Source organism: Mytilus trossulus, chromosome 2, assembly GCF_036588685.1.
Source record: "Mytilus trossulus isolate FHL-02 chromosome 2, PNRI_Mtr1.1.1.hap1, whole genome shotgun sequence".
Lineage (NCBI taxonomy): Eukaryota > Metazoa > Mollusca > Bivalvia > Mytilida > Mytilidae > Mytilus > Mytilus trossulus.
The window spans coordinates 2,589,387-2,615,394 of record NC_086374.1 but is presented as its reverse complement, the minus strand read 5'-3'; the positions used below and the strand labels follow the sequence as shown (position 1 = coordinate 2,615,394).

The 26,008-nt window shown below is 32.3% G+C and overlaps 1 protein-coding gene across 2 annotated transcripts; it reads left to right on the top strand.

Moving 5' to 3' along the window:
• The first annotated feature begins 442 nt into the window (after positions 1–442).
• On the top strand, positions 443–20,899 carry LOC134706265 (secernin-3-like). Of its 2 annotated transcripts, none has more exons than XM_063565035.1 (6): positions 443–560; positions 4,539–4,711; positions 7,878–8,065; positions 12,364–12,563; positions 18,735–18,941; positions 19,286–20,899. In XM_063565035.1, exons 2-6 carry the CDS (start codon positions 4,553–4,555, stop codon positions 19,804–19,806), a joined length of 1,275 nt encoding a protein of 424 aa, XP_063421105.1. In that variant the 5' UTR covers positions 443–560; positions 4,539–4,552; the 3' UTR covers positions 19,807–20,899. The 2 variants fall into 2 exon arrangements, with proteins under 2 accessions (XP_063421105.1, XP_063421106.1); XM_063565036.1 differs by lacking the exons at positions 18,735–18,941; positions 19,286–20,899 and adding exons at positions 13,985–14,191; positions 15,550–17,329.
• The last annotated feature ends 5,109 nt before the right edge of the window (positions 20,900–26,008 follow it).

Sequence of the window (26,008 nt, the reverse complement as noted above, 5' to 3'; positions counted from 1 at the left end):
ATTCCTTAGTTTTGATATAAAAACTATGATTGTTGAGAGAGGTTTTAACTTCGTAATTGTCTTTCAGCTAGCCAAAATTCAACGGAATTAGTGTAAAGACGTAAAAAAAAACCACTTAACTCCGAGAAAAATTCAAAAAAGAAGTTTCTCTAATAAAATGGCAAAATCAGAAGCTGAAACACATCAAACGAATGGATAAACGGTCTGCGAAATAAATTGCATTTTCTTTTTTATAAAATAAATAATACTATCTATGAAGTTAAAGTGAAAATGGTTATCGAAGGTGTCTAAAATAAAATATTTGAATATCTGACCAAGGATTTGTATAGTTAGAAGGTAACTATACAAATCCTTGATCTGACAAAAGCGGGTATAATTAATATTTTCGGAAATTGTTCAAGGCTATACCGGTAAATTTTGCTATTTAGTATTAGACTGGGTTCCAGTTCATATTTCGCATCTTTCCGTTGGTTAATATGCATCTGTATCAGTTTATGTCAGAATCAATTCATCAGATGACTGTCTGTGCATTGTAATTTTTAATGAGATATTGGCCTTAGGTATGTTATTTAATTGTTATACAAAATCGTTCACCAACCCCATTTGTTTAGTCAATATTACTGTTTTAAAAAAGTTGTGCTTTGAATTAGTCTGTTAGTGCCTCAGTTTTAGTTTCTTTAGCACAGGCACTTGTTTCTATCCATTGGAAGAACCACTACAATATACGTTGATAGTGGTTCTTCCAATGGATAGAAACAAGTGCCTGTGTTCTTTAGTGGTGCTTTGCATGTGTTTCAATATATCAGATCTATGTCTGTGCTGGTTCTTTGCAATGTTATGGGTATGATGCTTATACTGATCGAGCCGGTATCCATAATAACTTACATCTTGTAATAACATTATGAAAAAAATAATTATATCTTTGTCAATATACCTTGAGTTATCACATAATTTGTTATTAATTTTGCCCAAGACATTATGAAGTGTAATCACATTGTAAATGTACATGACATTATGCAGTGTTAACACATGCACCTTATAGCTATCAAAAGAAATCTGTCCCTGTTGCCCAGAGAATCTGTCCTGCTTGAACTATTGACTTCATAAAAAAATCACTTTTCCATTGTGGTGTCAGATATTTTGTAATATGACATCAACATTTTACAGGAACTTTTCTGATTTCCATTAATGGCAGACAAATAGCAATAAGTTGTATTGTAAATATACAAATGTACATAACATTAAGCAGTGTAATCACATTGTGAATATATAGATGACATTATTCAGTGTAATCTTAATATGGTGAATATACATGCCTTTATGAAGTGTAATAACATTGTAATTATACATGACATTATGCAGTGTAATCTTATGGTGAATATACATGACTTTATGAAGTGTAATAACATTGTAATTATATATGACATTATGCAGTGCAATTACATTGTAATTATACATGACATTATGCAGTGTTATCACATTGTTATTATACATGACATTATGCAGTGTATCCATATTGTAATTATACATGAAATTATGCAGTGTAATAACATTGTAATTATACATGACATTATGCAGTGCAATTACATTGTTATTAAACATGAACTTGTGTAGTGTAATCACATTGTAATTATACATGACATTATGAAGTGTAATCACATTGTAATTATACATGACATTATGCAGTGTAATCACATTGTAATTATACATGACATTATGCAGTGTAATCACATTGTAATGATACATGACATTATGCAGTGTAATAACATTGTAATTAAACATGACATTATGCAGTGTAATAACATTGAAATTTTACATGACATTATGCAGTGTAATCACATTGTAATTATACATGACATTATGAAGTGTAATCACATTGTAATTAAACATGACCTTGTGTAGTGTAATCACATTGTAATTATACATGACATTATACAGTGTAATCACATTGAAATAATACATGACATTATGCAGTGTAATAACATTGTAATTATACATGACTTTATGCAGTGTAATCACATTGTAATTATATATGACATTATGCAGTGTGATAACATTGAAATTATACATGACATTATGCAGTGTAATCACATTGTAATTATACATGACATTGTGCAGTGTTATCACATTGTAATTAAACTTGACCTTTTGTAGTGTAATCACATTGTAAATATACATGACATTATGCTGTTCAATAACTTTGTAATTATACATAACATTATGCAGTGCAATTACATTGTAATTATACATGACATTATGCAGTGTAATCACAATGTAATTATACATGACATTTTGCAGTGTAATCACATTGTAACTATACATGACCTTATGTAGTATAATCACATTGTAATTATACATGACATTATGCAGTGTAATCACATTGTAATTATACACGACATTATGCAGTGTAATCACATTGTAATTTATACATGACTTTATGCAGTGTAATCACATTGTAATTATACATGAACTTGTGTAGTGTAATTACATTGTAATTATTATTGACATTATGCAGTGTAATCACATTGTAATTATACATGACATTATGCAGTGTAATCACATTGTAATTATACATGACATTATGCAGTGTAATCACATTGTAATTATACATGACATTATGCAGTGTAATAACATTGTAATTATACATGACATTATGCAGTGTAATCACATTGTAATTATACATGACATTATGCAGTGTAATAACATTGTAATTATACATGACATTATGAAGTGTAATCACATTGTAATTATACATGACAATATGTATATGAAGTGTTATCACAAACTTTTATTATCCATGACATCATGCAGTTCAATAGTTTTGTAATTGTTTAGGAGAATGTGAAGTGTAATCAGAATGTAGTTATCAATTTCTATCCAGGACAAATACATTTTACTCCTATTTAAACAGTCACTGGAGAACTACTACATGTATGGTATGATCTATAGCTACATACAGGTCACTGGAGAACTACTACATGTATGGTATGATCTATTGCTACATACAGGTCATTGGAGAACTACTACATGTATGGTATGATCTATAGCTACATACAGGTCATTGGAGAACTACTACATGTATGGTATGATCTATAGCTACATACAGGTCATTGGAGAACTACTACATGTATGGTATGATCTATAGCTACATACAGGTCATTGGAGAACTACTACATGTATGGTATGATCTATAGCTACATACAGGTCACTGGAGAACTACTACATGTATGGTATGATCTATAGCTACATACAGGTCACTGGAGAACTACTACATGTATGGTATGATCTATAGCTACATACAGGTCATTGGAGAACTACTACATGTATGGTATGATCTAAAGCTACATACAGGTCATTGGAGAACTACTACATGTATGGTATGATCTAAAGCTACATACAGGTCATTGGAGAACTACTACATGTATGGTATGATCTAAAGCTACATACAGGTCACTGGAGAACTACTACATGTATGGTATGATCTATAGCTACATACAGGTCATTGGAGAACTACTACATACATGTATGGTATGATCTATAGCTACATACAGGTCACTGGAGAACTACTACATGTATGGTATGATCTATAGCTACATACAGGTCATTGGAGAACTACTACATGTATGGTATGATCTAAAGCTACATACAGGTCATTGGAGAACTACTACATGTATGGTATGATCTAAAGCTACATACAGGTCATTGGAGAACTACTACATGTATGGTATGATCTATAGCTACATACAGGTCACTGGAGAACTACTACATGTATGGTATGATCTATAGCTACATACAGGTCACTGGAGAACTACTACATGTATGGTATGATCTATAGCTACATACAGGTCATTGGAGAACTACTACATGTATGGTATGATCTATAGCTACATACAGGTCACTGGAGAACTACTACATGTATGGTATGATCTATAGCTACATACAGTTGATTTAATGGTAATTGTTAATTATAATTTAAGCAATGGATTTACATTTGTTTTAATGCCCCACCTACGATAGTAGAGGGGCATTATGTTTTCTGGTCTGTGCCTCCGTTCGTCCGTTCGTTTGTTTGTCCATTTGTACGTTCGTTCGTCCCGCTTCAGGTTAAAGTTTTTGGTCGAGGTAGTTTTTAATGAAGTTGAAGTCCAATCAATTTGAAACTTAGTACACATGTTTTCTATGATATGATCTTTCTAATTTTAATGTCAAATTAAAGTGTTGACCCCAATTTCATGGTCCACTGAACAAAGAAAAAGATAGTGTGAAGCTCAGGTTAAAGTTTTTGGTCAAGGTAGTTTTTGATGAAGTTGAAGTCCAATCAACTTGAAACTTAGTACACATGTTATCTATGATATAATCTTTCTAATTTTAATGCCAAATTAAAATATTGACCCCAATTTCACGGTCCAGTGAACATGTAAAATGATAGTGCGAGTGGGGCATCCGTGTACTATGGACACATTCTTGTTATATATAAAATGAAGTCATTCTCACTTGATATGCCTATTTGATTTAAAAAAAATGTATTTCTTTTTCAGAATTTGAATTGAAGATGGCTAAACCTCAGTCTTGTGACACATTTGTTGCTCTTCCACCGTCCACTGCTGATGGGTGTGTTATATTTGGAAAGAATTCAGACAGACCTGATGAAGAAGTACAGGAAGTTGAATATTATTCTAGTAAGGAACACCAGCCAGGATCTAAAGTTATGGTAGGTATTTATAAATGCTGAGATAGTTAGATAATATGAATTGTATTGATTGTTTTGACCTTAAAGATAGCAGTAACTGTGAGTAGAGTTGATACTTCATGTCTTTTGTTTATATTTTTTTGTGCTTAGTACAAATGTGATGAGTCAATCATTTTCCAACTGAATAAAGCTGTGTTCTTATGATGTGTTGCTGCACCAATGTTCCAGATAAGGGGAGGGTTGAGCACGCACAGACATAATTAGACCATGCAACAATCTTCATCTCAAGTTTGACAGTGTCTGTCCAAAGCCAGTTGAATGTGTTATCCAATTGTTGTTTGTGATGTCTGCTATAACTTTCTCATTCTTTGCTGCATTATAAAAGTTTTTATCATTTACACTCTATCATACTTAGAACTTTTATAGATTGTAGCTAACAGAGTTATAAAATATGGGTTTTACTAATCGATGGTGACCTGTAAATGCTCGCATCTTTGCAATTGTTCTTTAGTCTTTAGGAATACAGATGTACATGCTTTCACATTGACAATTATATCACTTCTCTTTATTTTAACAGGTCAGGACCACTACCTTATATGGAAATGCATAAATTAGCATACTTATGTTCTCGCACATGTAATTGTTTATTTACATGTGACGCAATTTATTTTTACCTAGGTTTTTGACCAATCCACTAAATGAGTCACAATGCATGATGGACTACTACGCGTTTACAATCAACCAAGAACACGTGTTATTTACTGAAATATAACACATTTTTTCGTGCAATGCGGGATTCACAATTTCGCTTAGTTTTTCATTTTGGCTATCCTCTATTATAGTTCATGATAAAAAGTATTACTTCCATGCTCAGATTAACGAAGAGTTGTTTCTATGCGAAGAAAAAAGGGTTTTAACTACCCAATATATAGCCATTAACCCGTTTGATGTGGGTACAGAGGTTTCATGTATTTATCCACCAGACAGCAACGAAACAACAGCGAAGCGGAAACACAATTACCTATGAGACAAACTTACTAGTGTAAAATCAGCCGTCGATAACAGCCGGTGCTGATATTCACGAGTACAGCAATGTTCGTATAGATAATTAAAGGCAAATGTGGGATCCTTGAATTTTGTGTTCGTAAAAAAGGCGAAGAAGTATTTACATACATGGCAGTGTTAACAAAATCTATAAGTATTTTTTTTTGGTCACATTTCAGTATATGGGACTTCCAAACTGTTCCCATTGTTTTGAAAGTAGTGAATTCAGCAACTGTAGTTTCAGTTTGTTCGTTTTTTAACGGGCTCGGACATTTGCCAAACTGAATAAAATCATTACAGCTGATTTCTTAATCCTGTAAAGTAAAACTTTGGTTGGCTTGCTTGCTTTGTTTGTATAGTTGTTTATACAAGCTTTGAAAATATGATTGACATCTTTAAACAGTATATATATGTATATATAGGCATAGTTTAACTTGTATATTTTATATTTTGTACAATATACAAACAAAGCAAGCAAGCTAACCAAAGTTTTGCTCTACATGCATTAGGAAATAATTAGCTGTAATGATTTAATCCATATGTATGTGCGACAAGGTGGAAAATTTTATATGTTTTGTGAAAATTGCTGCGTCGGATATATAATAAAAAAGATGTGGTATGATTTCCAATGAGACATCTGTCCACAAGGGACCAAAATGACACAGAAATTAACATTTATAGACCATCGTATGGCCTTCAACAATGAGCAAAGCCAATACCGCATAGTCAGCTAAAAATGGCCCCGATATGACAATGTAAAACAATTCAAACGAGAAAACAAACGGCCTTATTTATATAAAAAAAATGAACGAAAAACAAATATGTAACACATAAACAAACGACAACCACTGAAATACAGGCTCCTATACAATGCATTTTTTTTTGATGGGATAGATTTCTTGTTCTTTTATAAATTTAATCTGGCCGGGTTTTTTTTGTTGTTTTATTTTGCTTGGGTTGTTTTGCAAAAGTAATATTTTGGGTCATTAATAGCTTACTTTTCAGCATTGAACCTATGACTGCTTACTTTCCTAAATTATGTTTTTGTTGGAAAGATGTCTCATTTGGCATGCATACCTTATCTTCTTATTTCTATATGCAAAGCAGGTTTTAGAAAGAAAAAAAATAGGTAATATAGCACCCACTATGATCCAGAAACTTTTAATATTGGAGATATTTTACATATGTCAACAGGACAGCAGCCAAACGATAAAAAACCTCTGATGTATATTTTGTGATAAAATTAGCAACAAACGGATATTATCGATGGATGAAACAAACAAAAAAATGTATTGAGCTATATACCGTACCCGCTCAGTGGCGGATCCAGGGGGCGGGGGTTCCGGTGGATGGACCCCCATTTTTTGGACGATCGGTGCATTTCGATGGGGACATGTAATTGGAACCTCCTCTCCTTTTGTCAAGGGTAAGGATCCCCCTTTTTAAAATGGCAGGATCCGCCCCTGCCGCTTTCATAACACTTTTTTTTAGCATACTGAATATTATGATGTTCTTATTATTAGTTCAGGTCCGGATAAAGAAAAATACACATTCAGTACAGAAAGAAGTGTTTCAATGAAAGTTTTCGTGTTTTTCTAGGCAGAAAGGATTTTGGAATGACATTATACAGGTTTAAAAGAGCTCAAATGATTTTCTTACTGGACAGTGGTCACTTCATTGGATATTTCACTGCGTCATGTCGTGAAATTAATGCAGGTTCAATTCATAACAATGCACAAAACCGGTTCAACTACTTTTGCGAGGCGAAAAAGAAAATCGAATCGTGAAGCCAATAAACAATATTTTTTTAATCTGAGCATGCAAATTGAAGATTACAATATATATTTTACATTAAATATATTTGCAGAATAAAAACTTTGGTAATAAGAGTCCTAGACAATATATTAGTTGACTGTTTTCCCACTTATTCCACGTGTATTAAGTAGTAGTTTAGTCGTAGTAGCCCACAATGCATTGTAGTTCATTGAGTCTATTGGTCAGTTTTTCAAGGCCATATTGGTCTTGTGTTTTGGAAATTACTATGCAAATATATTCTGACGTCAGAAAATCTAGAGTTCTCGACCTGTTTAATGAAACCATATACAATATAACTACTAATTATTTATTTTCATTGTGCTTCTAGTGTACATACATTGAGATAGACCAAGTACCAAAGACAAATGCTGTAATCCTGAGTAAACCCTCCTGGATGTGGGGAGCAGAGATGGGATCCAATGAACATGGGGTCTGTATTGGAAATGAAGCAGTGTGGACTAAGTTAAATAGTGATGATGATTTGACAGAGAGGCTGCTTGGGATGGATATAGTAAGGTATGTCTGATAATCAGACAGGTGATCAGATTTTTGGGGGTTAATAACACTTTTGAACTTTTCTTTTTCTTTTTATATGTTAATTTTATGTCGTTGTCATTGTCATTGTCCAAAGACAACTGGTTTTCAGACATTAACTTGAGTATAAGTATATGGGTTTCTATAAAATTGGTTTCATACCACAAAATTTGGATTGATTTTGTAGGTATTGTCCTAGCTTTTAGGAATTAAGGGCCAAAAACAAAGCTTTTATCTTGTTTTAGGATAATAAATAAGGTTCCAAAAACTAAGCTTTGCTTTATTTTAACAAAAATTAAATTCTTGGGGTTCTTTGACATGTTTGATATGCTGAATCTAACCATGTATCAAGATTTGGGATTTTGAGCCCCATAATAAAATTGGTCCAAAATTAAATTTATTAGATTTCATAAAAAAAAAAGATTCTTGGAGTTAATAAAATTAACGGTACCAATTTTCTTGCACCAGATGGGCATTTCCACAATACATGTCTCTTCAGTGATGCTCGTGGCCAAAATATTTGAAATCCAAAGCTTATATAAAAGATGAAGAGTTATAATCCAAAAGGTCCAAAAAGTATAGCCAAATCAGTGAAAGGAATCAGAGCTTTGCATGAGGGAGATACATTCCTTAATTTAAAATAATTTCTAATATTTTGTAACAGCAAATTTTAACACAAACAATCCGTATTTTGTTAATTGATATGCTGAATCTAACTTATTGAAGACCACACAGTCAATTGCTTACTTCCAAATCATTGGACTCTAGTGGATAGTTGTTTCATTGACAATTATACCAAATCTTCTAATTTTTTAATGTAAAGCAGATCTAGATAAGATTGCCCTTAAAAAGGTTTATAAAGATGAACAGTTTGAGTTAAAATTTCATGTAATCTTAAAGTATTGATTCTGGAGGATATACATTTTTGTTAGCTCACCTGGCCTGAAGGGCCAAGTGAGCTTTTCTCACCACTTGGCGTCTGTCGTCCATCATCGTCCATAGTCATGGTCGTTGTCGTCCGTCGTCGTCGTTAACTTTTTACATTTTGAACTTTTTTTAGAGAACCACTGAATGGACTGAAACAAAACATGGCATGAATGTTCCTTATGAGGTGCTGACCAAGTGTTGTTACTTTGTAGCCGATCCGTCATCCAAGATGGCCGCCAGCAGGGGACTTAGTTTAACATAGGACCCTATGGGAAATGCATACAAATGACTTCTTTTAGAGAATCACTGAATGAAATGAAACCAAACATGGCATGAATACTCCTTATGAGGTGCTGACCAATTGTTGTTACTTTGTAGCTGATCCATCATCCAAGATGGACGCCAGCGGGGGACTTAGTTTAACATAGTACCCTATGGGAAATGCATACAAATGACTTCTTTTAGAGAACCACTAAATGGAATGAAACCAAACATGACATGAATGTTCCTTATAAGGTGCTGACCAATTGTTGTTACTTTGTAGCTGATCCATCATCCAAGATGGACGCCAGCGGGGGACTTAGTTTAACATAGGACCCTCTGGGAAATGCACTCAAATGACTTCTGTTAGAGAACCACTGAATGGAATGAAACCAAACATACCATGAATGTTCCTTATGAGGTGCTGACCAAGTGTTGTTACTTTGTAGCCAATCCATCATCCAAGATGGCCGCCAGCGGGGGACTTAGTTTAACATAGGACCCTATGGGAAATGCATACAAATGACTTCTTTTAGAGAACCACTGAATGGAAAGAAACCAAACATGGCATGAATGTTTCTTATGAGGTGCTGACCAAGTGTTGTTACTTTGTAGCCGATCCATCATCCAAGATGGCCGCCAAGGGGGGACTTAGTTTAACACAGGACCCTATGTGAAATGCATACAAATGACTTCTTTTAGAGAATCACTGAATGGAATGAAACCAGACATGACATGAATGTTCCTTATAAGGTGCTGACCAAGTGTTGTTACTTTGTAGCTGATCCATCATCCAAGATGGCTGCCAGTGGGGGGACTAAGTTTAACATAGGACCCTATGGGAAATGCATACAAAAGTCTTCTTTTAGAGAACCACTGAATTGAATGAAATCAAACATAGCCTGAATGTTCCTTTCCTTATGAGGTTGTGTTGTTACTTTTAGCCAAATTTTATATTTTTTTATATGATTTCAAAAACCCAAGTAGAATCAGGTGAGCGATACAGGCTCTTGAGAGTCTCTAGTTTAATTTGCTTTCGCTTTGATAGAATCATAAAGCTTAACCCATTCTGCTGATTTATTTTGATTGATATATAATCCAAGTTTTTTCCAAGAAGATTCATAAAATTATTCACAATTATATTTTATTTTAAGAGTTAATACAACAATCAGGAAATGTTTTTCAGTGCATGCATCTTTTAATTTTATCAAAATGAGATAACTTTTTAATAAATAAATATACATAGACCTTTAACAATCTACATGTACTTTTCCTTGATAATCTTCTACTTCATCTTTGTGGTTTCCTGAGTTAAACAATAAACAATAGTATACAACATGAACTTATAAAACTAATAGTCATTTCAGACAGTGTAATTATTATAAAGTACTTGAACCATCAGGAAATTGAGACACTTGTTTTATCAATTATCATGTCTGATGATATTGTCTTGTCTGTCACATAATATGAGACAGAGAAGCTAATCCATGGGATGCATTGCAATGTCTTTGTATAAATCTTCACTTTTCAGAAGGTAGAACAGCTGAGTAAATCATTTCTTTTATATCATGATGATGATGTGAGGTTTTTGTCTGCTTATGGCTGTTTTCCTTGACATAATTTTCAAGGGTCAATCATCTTAAAATGATTTTAGGGTGTCATGGCCTCCTAACAAGTTCATCTGATTCTGACCTAATTTGCATGGTACATAGGTAAAGGATAAGTTTTCATGATTTGGTCTCTTTCTCAGGTGATAAAAGGTCAATTATATTAATGGGTAATGTGTGTGGGATAAAAATTATATAGTACAATTTTTATACAAGGTTCTTCTGTCCATGACCTTATTTACATTGTTATATTTGAATTCCTGTTGTAAGGAAGACATGGGCATGTGTAAAGCAAAATTATATCCGGGTGAAATTTGATCCGGAGGAAAAAATGTCACAGAAGTTGTTGTTATTTTTTTATCCGGAGGAAAATATTTCCCTGGGATACTTTTTCCTTTGCCGTGAAATTCTATCTGGGTAGTTAACTTATTGAATAGTTATTAGAAAAAAACTTATCCTTTACAAATACTATTAAATAATAATAGTGTACTTGAATTAAACCTATTTTGCATAAAAAATGTACTATAATGGGAATTATTTCACAATTATCATTGAAAAAAAATCCTGAAAAAAATCAAGTAAATATCGTTCTTTTAAAAAGAAAATTATCATTAAACATAAGAAAGAAAACCCGTGAGAAATAATTTCAGAGATTGTAATTGTGAAACAATATCATGATTAATAAATAAGATAAGTGAAATACATGTAAAAGTGAGTTGTTGTCAGATCTCAGTACAAATATAAATTAAAACGTAAAGATAGAAATATAGTTGCATTACTATACTGTTAACAGTAATGGAAGAATTTGATTATGAGAATTTTTTTAACTATTTTTAAAATAATCTGGGTTAAAGATGTTGTTGTTGATTATATGGAAATCAGATAAATTACAGCATAACAATATTATAATGGAACTAAAGCAATTTTAACAGCTGGATAGTATTTACCTGTGAAATTTTGTCTGTCTTATTAAACATGTTGTAAGTCATCTTGTTATATAAATAAATATATAAAAAATATGATTCAAGGAAAAATTTCACTATGTAAAAGATTCAAGAATATATTATATTACATTGTAATATCTTTAAAATATGAATTGCTCATGATTACCTCCCTTTGATAAATTATGCAAATTTGTTTTACCTTTGTGAAACATTTTATAATTAAAGTCAGGCATATATTGATTCTGAGTTACTAACATACTAATTAATGGGACTATATTTCACAAGGTTCTGTGAAATATGATACGGCAAATATAAACCGGTACATACTATCAGCATAACACAGATAGATTTTCACTCCTCTGGAAAAATTCTACCTGTGAAATACCATGCCTGGAAAAAAATTACCGAGACAAATTATCCTCAGGATAAAATATCACAGAGGAAGAAATAAACCGTTACACATGCAGTGATTATGTCACATATTGATTGAATTTATGATAAATACTTGTTGTTAATAAATTATTTTGTTTTCTGTTATTAGACTTGTTCTGGAAAGAGTGAAGACGTCAAAAGAAGGTGTTGAACTGATAGGAGAATTATTAGCCAAGTATGGACAAGGGGGATCCTGTTACGAGTCCACACAAAGGTCAGCTTACCACAACAGTTTTCTGTTAGCAGATAGAACGGAAGCCTGGGTCCTAGAGACAGCCGGCAAATTCTGGGCAGCTGAACTAATTAAAGGTAATCTTATATTTACATGTTTGACAACATCATCTCATTCCACATTGTTTGGGAAATGCATTGAACAATATTAAAGGCTTAGACAGAATAAAAATAAATAAATTTGGAAACCGCTCAATTTAAGACATTTGGCAATCTACACGAATTTAGTCTAAAACCTATTCCATAATTAGTAAGCCATTTTTTTATTTTGAATAAAATAATTGATAGAAGGCTCTGTGTAGAAAGCCATACTTTTACCTATAATTGTTAACTTTGTATACATTGTGACTTGGATGGAGAGTTGTCTCATTGGCACTCATACCACATCTTTATATTTATATTAGAATGGTTGCCCAGGTTTTGGTATAATAACAGACAAGGTTAGATTTTGGAAACCCAAGTATAATGTATAGTTATTTTACTGCACTGCTTACCAAAAAAATTCTTCAATATATTGAAATCATTATTGACCATTTAACCTGAAAAAAAAATATCCCTTTTTGTTGAAATCTCTCAGGAGCAGTAGTCAAAATTATGTACATATTCATGAAAATTAAACAATACATGCTTTATTTGTTAATAGGCCTTAGGTATATGAATTTTTACAATCTTTCGCACCATCATTTAGTGTTCAATAAATGGATCTTGGACATTCAAACATAAGTTAGTATTTGTCATTACAAAGATTCATTTGGCAGGGTATAAAGATGTCTTAGCCTTCTTTCCCCAAAAATAATCATTTTATGTAGATTCATATGTGCTTGACATTTTTATACGACCACAAAAATTTTTGCATTGTATATTGGTATCACATCGTCAGCGTCATCGTCAGAGTTGTCCGAAGATGGATGGTTTCCGGATAATAACTTTAGTATTATACTAAAATAGTTAATTCATTCTGTGTCAGAAACCTATGCTGTGTCAACTATTTTTATCCAGCTTGAATGTTGTGTCCATACTAGCCCCAAACGTTCAGGGTTCAACATCTGCGGTTGTATAAAGCTGTGCCCTTTGGAGCATCTGGTTCCTTCATAAAAAGAATTAATAATGAAGCATGAAGTAAACAAATAGTATGGCAGTGTTTAAAGACATCATGGAATTTCTGGAATCCTAACACACAAAAGACTCAGGAAAGGTGAGTTCAACAAAAAAGTTTATACACATTGTTATTTGGTAATACAAATGTAAAAGATATGAAAACAATACTTCAGCATAAACAATTCACATATCTCCTTATTATCGTGCAAGTGATTTTCAATAGTTGTACTTTGAAGTAGATTTCTATGGCATTTTATCTTGGATAAATAATGTATTACCTTACATACCTTTTATATATTTTCTTGACAATAGTTATAAGTATGTCCATGATGTCATGAGCACTATCCTGTACTGTATGACAGTACAATCTATTATGCTATTTTTTATTTATTTATTTACAGAAGGAGTAAGAAATATTTCTAATCAGCTGACTATTGGTACACAAATAGACATGATGTCACCTGATCTTATACAGGAAGCAACAGCGCTGGGGTTTTACAGTAAAGAAAAAGGCGCCTTTCATTTTAGTAAAGTTTTCTCTGATGACTACTGTCTTGAAGGGAGATACAAACATGGAAGACGAATGTTACAAGAATATTCTAAAGAAGGTATTTAAGTCATCAGATCTTTCCCAGGTTAAGGGATGGTTCAGCACTCACAAACATGTGTATATTCATACGTCTTTTGAGTTAAGTCATTCCAATTGATATTTAATAGTGTGTCTTTCTATGTTGTGATGTTACACTATTGTTTCATATAAGGGTGAAGGTTTGGTACCATAAAACTGTTTAGACCTGCTGCAATTGTTTGCACCTGTCCTAAGTCGGGAATCTGATGTTCAGTAGATTTCTTTTGTTGGTGTGGTTCATAAGTGTTTCTCATTCTTGTTTTTATGCCAAATTTATGGGCATTATGTTTTCTGGTCTGTGCATCTGTTAGTCTGTTTGTTCGTGTACATCTGTCCCCCTTCAGGTTAATTTTTTTTTTATCAAGGTAGTTTTTAATGAGGTTGAAGTCCAATCAACTTGAAACTTAGTACACATGTTCCCTCTGATATGAATTTTCTAATTTCAATGCCAAATAAAAAAAATTACCCCAATTTCGCAGTCCACTGAATATAGCAAATGATGGTGTGAGTGGGGCATATGTGTACTATGGACAGATTCTTGTTTTTATAAAGATTAGACCATTGGTTTTCTCTTTTGAATGGTTTTACACTATTAATTTTTTGGGACCTGTTATAGCTTGCTTTCAGTAAATCAGCACTCCAGCCTGGTAATTTTTGAAGTAAAAGACCATGGATTATACATTCCCAAATTTAGCTGTCAGGAAGTTGGTTTTTTGTTAGAACTGTTTCTCAATTTTTTGTGTTTGGGACACTTTTACAGCTGACTATAGGATGGTGATTTTCTCATTGTTAAAGGTTGTAAATTTCATAAATTTATGTCATTTGGACTTTGTTGGATAGTTAATTCATTGACACATCAACAATGAATTGAAAATTATGAATCAAAATGTTATTGTCATATAAACATAATGAGAATGTGACAAAAGCAAACATAATATAGCAAAGAAATTACAATTCAATAAGAAATTTACACATGGATATTTTTTTAAGACTATTTATATAATAACTAATACTTTTAGAATGGTACATGATAAGAGGTTAACCATTTCTTTTACTTTTGTTTTGACATTTTATTGAACATGAATTGTTATTATGAAAAACAACCAATAATTGTTTTTATTATGTACATAAAGTGTTAATTAGAAAGAAAATAAAACAATTTAAAAAACTTTGGAGTTACAGCATTTAGAATCCATAAGATTATAGATTGATATATACTGTAGATTTGTTTAAACAGACCAGATATTGATATAATAAGGTAAAAGCAATGGAAAAAGATGGAACTATATAACTAGTTATTGAAATTGATTAAATTGTACTTAAATTTTACTTTTTCAGGCAAATTTGGAATGACGGATATGGCCAATATTTTACGAGATGAAAGCAGTGGCATATGTATGACTGGTGGCTATACATCAACAGGAAGTCAGATATCTGTGATCCCCACTGGTGCCTCCAACAAGCCAGCAGTACACTGGTTCACTGCTACACCTAACCCTAAGCTCAGTATATATAAACCATTTTTCTTCTGTACTGGGGTAGACATTGATGACCTCACTGTCTCACCAAAATATGGTGCAGATGATCCAATTAAGATGAAACCTAGATTCAGCAAAGAAGTGGATAGAAGGCATAAACTATATAAAGCACACGGTAGTTTTGTGGCCTCTAGAAAACAATCTGTGGCAACAAAATTGAAAGATCTGGAGAAGAAATTCATTCAGGATGTGACAGAAATAATGGAGAATTATAATGACGAAAAAAAGAAAAAATCTTCAGAAATCTTTAAACATATGTGTACTTGTGAATTAGATTTCTACAGAGAAATTGGGTAGATATGTTGTGCACAAAAATTTTGTTTTCTTTTTCACTTTATGCTGATCATAGTTTTTTTTAGCAAAACGTTATTGTCCACTGTTTTGGAATCATGTTAGAAAATGGCTATGGATGTAAATACTGAAATCAAGCTTGACTTTTCTATGAGAACTTCCAATTTGTTGATTGTACCTTTGGTGTGTTGGTGACCTGTACTACGGATTTAATTGAAATTTTAAGAAGTGCATTTTTTACACAAAATTTTGTCATGGTGGTTTATGTATACATGTACATCTTTATGCCCCACCTATGATAGTAGAGGGGCATTATGTTTTCTGGTTTGTGGGTCTGTCCGTCTGTTTGTTCGTCCGTCCATCCTTATTCCCTCTTCAGGTTAAAGTTTTTGGTCAAGGTAGTTTATAAAGAAGATGAAGTCCAATCAACTTGAAGCTTAGTACACATGTCCCCCATGATATGATCTTTCTAATTTAATGCCAAATTAGAGTTTTTATCCCAATTTCACGATCCACTGAACATAGAAAAAGATAGTTTGAGTGGGGCATCTATGTACTTGGGACACATTCTTGTTCAATATAGTTTAGTCAAATGCATTTTTTTTTTCAAATTGTATATAATACCATACATTGTATAAAAATATTTCTGCATAATATAACATCCATCATTCATATTCATGATGTATTATCTAATAACCTACTGACATAATCATGAATATTATTTATATGAACTTTATCTAACTTGACTTACACAATTACATAAACATATATACTAGCTATTTAGTCTAAAAATATGTTTAAGTTATGAAGTCCTTATAAGATTTATTGTGTTAAACAATACTTCTATGACCTGATCCAATGTCAACACTTAAATGGAAAATATAATTAGCAAAATCCAGAACATTTCTGTAAGACAATATTTTATATTTAGAAGACAAAATGAGTAAATTACAACCTATTGTTATTTTTTTTTTTTATAAAATTTCTCTTTTAATTCGGCCAACTAGTTAGTTGTGAATGCTGTAGACCAGCCCAATGCTGTGGACATGGTATTTTTCTTATATGCATATGATTGATGATATGATGCATTAATTTTGTTTCAGATGTAAAGAAATATACATCAAAATTAAACTTTTATCAAATTTCAGTGTAATTTGTTACAATATGAAAATGATACTATTGTTCTTGATGTTGATTGTTTAAGTTGTAATATAATTTATGTTTACCATTTAATGGTTAAAGTTGTTTATTTTTCTTTGGAAATATATTTTGATTCATCATTAAAAATTTAAAACGAGAAATTGTTTTTACTAATATAGTAATTGACTCAGATTTCATTTAACCTCACCTGGCTCAGGGGACACTGTAAGCTGTTGCCATATTGATAAGATATATAAGTCCTAGATGGCTCTCATTTTTAACCGGGTTTTTTTTATTTGCCTGGGTCGTCTGTTGACAGAGAGAGATCAATATATAACATTGAAATTGCCAGTCCCTTCTGAGCGTGCTTAGTGTTCTGTCTTTTTAGATGTTAAGAGATTCATTGTGAGGCATAGGAACCTTACATCACCCCATCATTGTTTCATTTGTGAATTTGCAAGGTACTGGTAAACTAATGCAAAGGAAGCAATAAAAAGTGTTAATTTAAGAAAGGTAGACAACATGACAGACAAAAAAAGGAAAGCAGACAACAGTCACAAACTGCTAAACAGAAAAACTAAAGACTGAGCAATAAAAACAAAAACTGAGATGTTCAAGATATCTAGTTCACAATTCCATGATGATTGATGAAAAATCAACGTGAGTTTCTTTCTAGGTTGACCAATTTTTAGGTGTATGAAACATGTAGTGGCAATTATTGCATGCATTCCTGAACAAGAAAATGTTAATGAGATTTAAACTTGAGAACCTTGATATGTATTATGTTGACAAATGAGCTTGATTTTTAACATGATAGTTCACAACGTTATAGTTTGCAGGAATACATGTCACCCTATCCAGACACATTCTCTGAATTCTGAGCTTACCAATCTTGACCCCAAAATGCTGTGTAATTTGCAGAGTAGTAATTCCAATTTTCAATCTTTTATTAGAACAATCCAGAGAGCAAACTCACACTCTCTATAACTAGAACTCCAGGAGAACACACATAACCACCAGACCACTTATGCAGTTTTGAAGATTATGAGATAATGTTTGGTTTATTTTTGTGAGAAGTTGAGATTTTAATACTTCCTATTTCTATTTTATGTTCTGCCTTTAGCTGCATTATATAGGGTATGGAACTGATTCTATATGAATAAATTAGATCTTTTTCAAGAATCAGTATGGTGCACTTGCTGTTGACTTAATTTAATTGATTACAAGTTAATTTTTGTTGTTACAACAATACTGAAGACACAAATGAGGATTAGAGGATACCAATGTAACCAAACTGAGTTGAAATATTCCATATTGTCTAGTTGACATCTATATAAGATAACTTTACAATTTCTCAAAAAGTTGAAGAGCATTGAGGATCCACTCCAAGAAACGGGTTGAAAGTGAGACCTTGCAAAGACATTATTTCGAATAAATTTTAAATATAAATTACAAATATTACAATAATCACTTGGTTCACAGTGTATACTGTTATGGGAATAAAAATAAAAGAAAATGCAGAAATTTTTATTTGCATTTTTATTTCCAATTCAGAGGGAGTTAGAAATATTTCCAACCAGCTGACCATTGGTACAAAAATAGACATGATGTCACCTAATCTTATAGAGGAGGCTAAATCATCGGGACTGTACAAGGAATCTGATGGAGATTTTAACTTCTCTGTCGTGTTTGCTAAAGATACTACCCCTGTCAACAGATTTGTTAATGGTAAAAGACTTTTAGAGGAATATTCTAAAGAAGGTGAGTGGTTTAACGTGGCCTCATATAAGAATATTAAGACTATAAGAAATTTCAAAGATTGAAAAAACGATAAATGCTGCCAAGTTTTCTTGCATTTGAAAAGCTGTTTGATATGTGGTGAAGATTAACTAGTCTCTTTTTGTTGAGCCTTCGACTTTAGTCGGAAAAGCGAGACATAGGGTTTCTACATTCCATCGGCGTCAGGAATGGTCACCTCTTTTCATTGTGTCACATTAGCAAAATTTAAAAAATATGACATTATAGTTGAAGTTTTACAATTAAAGAACTAAAATCAACTTTATTACAGTCTTACCCTACAACTTCTTCATCTTCACGTATTACAGGTAAATTTGGAATGAGAGATATGGCGAAGATTCTACGTGATGAGAAAAATGAAATATGTCGTCTCGGTGGCGGAGGTTTGAGTCTGTCAACAGGAAGTCAAATATCGGTTATCCCAACCGCTGCATCCCTTTCCCCACCGCTACATTGGTTTACAGCCACACCCAATCCCAATGTAAGCATCTACAAACCTTTTATCTTCTGTCCTGATGTTGACCTTGGTGATCTAACGGTTTCTCCTAAGTTTGGTGCCGATGACCCATTAATTATGCAGCCTCGTTTTAGTAAAACTGTTGATAGGAGACATGCCCTTTACAAAGGACATGAAAACTTTGTCAAGTTGTTGACTACAGAGAATCCTATGGGATTAATGATTTCACAAAATCTAAAAGAATTAGAAGATAAATGTGTTGAGGATATGATGGAAATCTTACAAAACTTTGATGAAAATAGCTGTAAGAAAGTGTCACAAATATTCAAACATATGTGTAATATTGAACTGAATTTCTATAAGATTGGATAGATAAAGTAGAAACTTTTAGATATTTAAATGTTATATGATGTCTTGCAATAAATGTGTATGTGCTCTAAGCGTGCTGATGATTATTTCACAATATCATGTTTTATAATATTAATGAATGTTATGTAATGATCAATGTTTTTGGTATACATTTTTTTTGTAATTAATTTATATCTTTTACTAGAAAAATTAGAATATACTTATGTTTTTGTCCTTTCTAGCTGATAAGAGATTTAACATAAAACATAACATGATTCAAAACTAGAACTTGAAATGAGATTTAACTTATGTTGCCAAAAAATAGGCAAACTATAGATGACTGTATTGTTGTGATGTTTTATAATTTGATAGGATATAACCAGTTTTTTTTCACATTCCAATGTATATTCATATTTGTAACTTAGTAAACTTTCATGCAATTTATATATGTAATTTTAATTCTACAAAACTGGTGAAAAATGTAGAATGTAATAGCGTTCAGAAAGTCAGTGTTAATATATACCTTGTAATATGTTGTTCATATGTTATGTTTCTCTATGCAAACTTATTCAAACATCTTCCCTGAATCTACTGGATGTTAAGCGATCAACAATCAATCAATCTCTGAAATTTCAAAGTAACCTTATATTACATGTTTATTTACATTCCTTTATATTTATGATGTACCCTTCCAATTGACCAACATGAACAAATTGAATTTTGATAAAAGTAACCAACAAATAGCTTCTAAATTATCATAAAATAATAAATCACTAGTAATTTCTTTTAAATCCCCCAAATAATAATTGGTGGGCATTAAACAAGCACCATTCTTTAAATCTATAGCTGCTGTTCAATTATGTTAACATGTACCCTTCTTATCAATGGTTTGGAACATATGAATCTTTTTAATTCAAAGTAGTAGTGCAAAGAACCCAGTAAACAACACAGACTTTTAAAGCTTTAAGTTTTCAAATGTCCATTAAGAGTTGTGATGTAATACATATGCTGTTGAACTATTACCCGGGTAGTGCAATGTTGTAAGTCATTCTTATTTACCATAAGAATGTGTATGTGTTTGTTATACGAGGCTTAAGAATAAATCACTCAAACAGTGTTTTTTGTTATTATAAGAAATACTTACAATAATGCACACATATACTCCCGATTGGACATTGCTCAGTATAAATATACCCCTTACAGCACAAGACTGATATCACCTTTTCATCCCACAAAACAAACCCCAAAAGTAAAATCACCATTATACAGATCTCCGAGAGAAATTAAAAACGGAAAGTTCCTAATCAAATGGCAAATTCAAAAGCCCAAACACATCAATCAAAAAGAAAACAACCGACATATTACGGAATTGGCACAGGATTTTTTTGTAAATGGTGGGTTAAACCTGGTTTTATAGCTGGCTTAACCTCTCACTTGTTTGACAGGCGCATACAATTCCATTATATTGAACACAATGTGTGTACAAAACAAACAGGCATAATACGTAAACATGTCTTAAATAGGGATACAGCAGTCAATATTGTGTTATTATCTTAATCACTATAAAATAAACAAACATGTAAACACACATTTACCTTGGTACAATAACACAATGTCGGGGCGTATAAGAACAGAGTTACGTCATGTGTGACAAAGAATATTATTTAGTAGCAAAAATGAAAGACAAAAATACAAAAATACAAAAATATAATAGAACAAAACACGATGACTCGATGCATAAGTAAAGTGCCACTTCATATGTAACAAAGAAACACAAAAAGGCATTCACACAAAGCATATTAGCAAAAATGAAAGATAAGAATACAAAAATTATTGAAAAATGATGTTTAATAACAGAGCTATGGCAAGTGGATACCACCATAAACAGACCAATCAATTAATTAACTGTGCATTTGTATTCAGATATCGCAGATCAAATTTATTCGTTCATTGTGTAATCATACGTTTTTTTATTGAGTTAAGTCTGCCAATTGATATTTTATCGTATGTTTTTCTATGTTGTGATGTTTTGCTATTGTTTCAGAAAAAGGGAGAAGGTTTGGATCCATTAAAACGTTTAATCCCGCTGCAAATGTTTGCTTCTGTCCTAAGTCAGGAATCTGATGTACAGTAGTTTGTTTGTGTAATATATACGTGTTTCTCGTTTCTCGTTTTGTTTATATAGATTAGACCGTTGGTTTTCCGTTTGAATGGTTTTACACTAGTAATTTTGGGGCCCTTTATAGCTTGTTGTTCGGTGTGAGCCAAGGCTCCGTGTTGAAGGCCGTACTTTAACCTATAATGGTTTACTTTTTAAATTGTTATTTGGATGGAGAGTTGTCTCATTGGCACTCACACCACATCTTCCTATATCTAATCGTTGAAAGTTATATTCATAAAGAGTAGTAAAATAATGCTATAACACGTCATTAAGATGATTAACAATATCAGTACCCAGAAGCTATACTTCAAAACCATCGTGTATTATTTGTGAAAAGTAAAATCACTAAAATACTAAACTCCGAGGAAAACTCAAAACGGGAAGTCCCTAATCAACGCCAAAATCAAACGATAAAACACATCAAACAACTTGACAACAACTTTCACGTTCCCGACCTAATACAGGCATTTTCAAATGTAGAAAATGGTGAACAACACCTTGATTTATAGCGCTAAAACTCCCCTAGTATGACAGTTGCATCAAATTCCATTATATTTACAACGATGTGTGAACAAAACAGACATGATAGGTAAAATAGTCATAATATAGGCACAGCAGTCATCATTGTGTCACAAATCAAACAAATATAGAACTAAAAGCACAAACATCATCTATCAACTTTAAAAAGCACATGCATTGCTTTGCTTGAAGTTTAATATTTATCAACAGGTCCTGGTATCTTCCAATGAATTTCTTTAAAAAAAAAAGAACGAGACGTTCCTTGACATACCCCGTTCACCAACTTTCTGTGCAGACTCAAATGAGTTAAAAGGGTTTAATCCTTAAATAAAGACAACAATAGTATACTGCTGTTCAATAGTCATAAATCGATTAAGCGAAAATATTCGAGTCTCACACAAAACCCGGGTGAAACAAACAACAGAAAAACTGAACGGCAACAAAAACAAACGGCAACATATGAATAGAAACGGCTTATTTAATGACATCTACCATATTCCTGAATTGGTACAGGAAATTTTATAAAAATATGGTGGGATGGACCTTGTTTTATCGCTAACCAAACATCGAGCTTATATGACAATGATAAAAATACCGCAAACGTACAAATAAACGAAAGAAAACCCAGGATAGAGAAATACATAAATGAATTATAAAATAGTTCATTACAACATGTAAACCACAGAATCAAAACGTTTTACCAAAATAGAATTATAAAATGTGCATCACACGAATGTATCAACGCCACAAAACGTGAAGTTTTATTATATCCTTTCTTAATATAGAATATCAAATTGGGATTAAATTTGTAATGGTACTGTTTTATGTATTTTTCTAACTATGACAAATATATCAAAATGAAAGTGTTTTTGTAATTTATTTTCTGACCATGTCGGTATTTCATGTTCATAAAAAAAAATGAATACAAACTACAAACTACAAACGACATAATATAATGTCCAAGCAAACTTACAAAAGACACATCATAACTAAAAACATTCGGGACAAAAACCAAAAACTGAGAGAAACACATAAACTGTGAAAACAACGGAACAACAGAAAAACTGAACTGCGACAAAGGCAAACGTCAACCTTCATAGAAACGGATAGTTTGAAGACAACTACCATATTTCAGACTTGGTACAGGAAATTTTAAGAAAAGAATTGGTGGGTTTGAACTTCACGCTTATAAGACCATGTTTCAATAGCACAATGGTGTTATTGTTTTGTTATACCCCCGCTTTAAAAAAGGGGGGTATACTGTTTTACCTCTGTCTGTCCGTCCGTCAGTCAGTCCGTCCCACAAAACTTTCGTCACATTTTTCTCAGGAACTACACATCCACCCTTTCTGTAATTTGGTATCAACATTTATATATGTCAGCCATACCGTACGTGTGATGCGTTTTCAGATTCATCACTTGACAACTTCCTGTTTACCGAACACTTGTATGATTTTACACATGATAGCCAAGTTGAAAATTTTCGTCACATTTTTCTCAGGAACTACAATACAAGGACTTCTGAAATTTGGTTTCAGGATTTATATAAGCCAGCTATACCGTGTGATGCGTTTTCAGATTCTTCACTCGACAACTTCCTGTTTACCGAACACTTGTACGATTTTTCACATGATAGCCAAGTTGAAAATTTTCGTCACATTTTTCTCAGGAACTACAATACAAGGATTTCTGAAATTTGGTTTCAGGATTTATATAAGCCAGCTATACCGTGTGATGCGTTTTCAGATTCTTCACTCGACAACTTCCTGTTTACCGAACACTTGCATATTTTTACACTATTAATATTATCCACTTGCGGCGGGGGTATCATCAGTGAGCAGTAGCTCGCAGTTTCACTTGTTTGTCTTACTGAAGGAAACCCACTATATTTATTCAGGTTTTTATCAATACAAAAGAAATTAAAAATTTGAAAAAAAATTAAAGGATTTTTATTGATTTTTCCATTTTCATTTTCAATTTTCCAAATGTGTGATGTATACTTCTTTTCTTGAGGTTTGGCATTTGGTTGTAATGTTGACTTAACATAAAATCCTTACATCCAACACAATAGATGTAAAACATTTTCGTGAGACTGTTATCTGAGGGCAGGATACATTTTGGTAATGCTGACTTAAAGTAGTAACAATAGATTCAATACCCCAGTTTTTGGTGGGGTTCGTATTGCTTATTCTCTAGTTTTCTATGTTATGTTATGTGTACTACCGTTGGTCTTTTTCATGTTTGGCCATTGCATTGTCAGTTTATTTCCGATTTTTGAGTCGTTTGTGTTTTCTCTTATTTTTGAGATATTGAGATAAGACGTGGCACGGTACTTGTCTATCCATAATTCATGTATTTGGTTTTGATGTTATATTTGTTATTCTCGTGGTGTTTTGTCTGTTGCTTGTTCCGTTTCTGTGTGTGTTGCGTTTCGGTGTTGTGTCGTTGTTCTCCTCTTATATTTAATGCGTTTCCCTCGGTTTTAGTTTGTTACCCCGATTTTGTTTTTTGTCCATGGATTTATGAGTTTTGAATAGCGGTATACTACTGTTGCCTTTATTTATGAGTTTGACTGTCCCTCTGCCTGGTATATTTCGCCCCTCTTTTAGAGCAATTAAAAATATTTTCCAGGAATCAGTATTTTTTTCTTGGTTTTTTCTTCATTTTGTTACCCCAAATGAAGATGTGATGATTTATAAGGCAATATGATGTGTGTTTGTATCACAGGTATCAGGAACACCAATTATTTTACTATACAATCAATTTTAAGGGTAGGGCCATTTTTTCTAGTTAGTGAACCTACTAATTTATAAGAGAGGGACGAAAGATACCAAAGGGACAGTCAAACTCATAAATCTAAAACAAACTGACAACGCCATTATAAGATGACAGTTTAAGCTATGAATGGCAGTCAGCAATCAAACAATCAATTAAAAAAAAAAAAAATATTGGAATTGTGTAGCACGAAAATGACAAAAACCTTCAGACAGTTTCTAGAGAATAATTAAATTAAAGGTACAGAACGGGAAGTCAGTTCAATCAAATCGATTTGACCATATAATTTATACACTTTACTAAAACGACAAATGTGTATAAAATTACAGTATTCGGGTGTTAAACATGACAAACGTCAACATAAAACAAGTGAATCAGATTTTATTTCCGTAAAGTATAACCATATCAAGTCATCGATCTAAAATATTTTTAGTCATGTCTTATTGTAAATTAGTTTTATTGATATCACGATTAGGCTTTTCGGGTCAAAATAATAGAATAATGTTCATCAAAGGAATTCCATTATGAAACTCTTGAGCTTCACTAACAACAGGAGGTGCAATTTACCAAATTTATAACATTTACCATTTTGGTTTTCATAATAAAACCACTACTAAATCCAATTTTTACTTGATACCATGTCCGATTTTTACAAGTTTGTTGTAAAATCTTGATATTGTTTGTTCTTTTATTAAAAAAAACAGCTTGATTATCTTACCACATATTGATAGATTTTTATAATTATTTTTCAAAATTTGTACTATTTCTTAA

What these genes read in the sequence shown, in the direction of transcription:
- LOC134706265 (XM_063565035.1), top strand. Translation starts at nt 4,553, where the DNA reads ATGGCTAAACCTCAGTCTTGTGACACATTTGTTGCTCTTCCACCGTCC. An exon ending in GGCAGCTGAACTAATTAAAG is followed by an intron (nt 12,564 to 18,734) that starts GTAATCTTATAT and finishes TTTCCAATTCAG; the next exon opens with AGGGAGTTAGAAATATTTCC. An exon ending in AGAGGAATATTCTAAAGAAG is followed by an intron (nt 18,942 to 19,285) that starts GTGAGTGGTTTA and finishes CACGTATTACAG; the next exon opens with GTAAATTTGGAATGAGAGAT.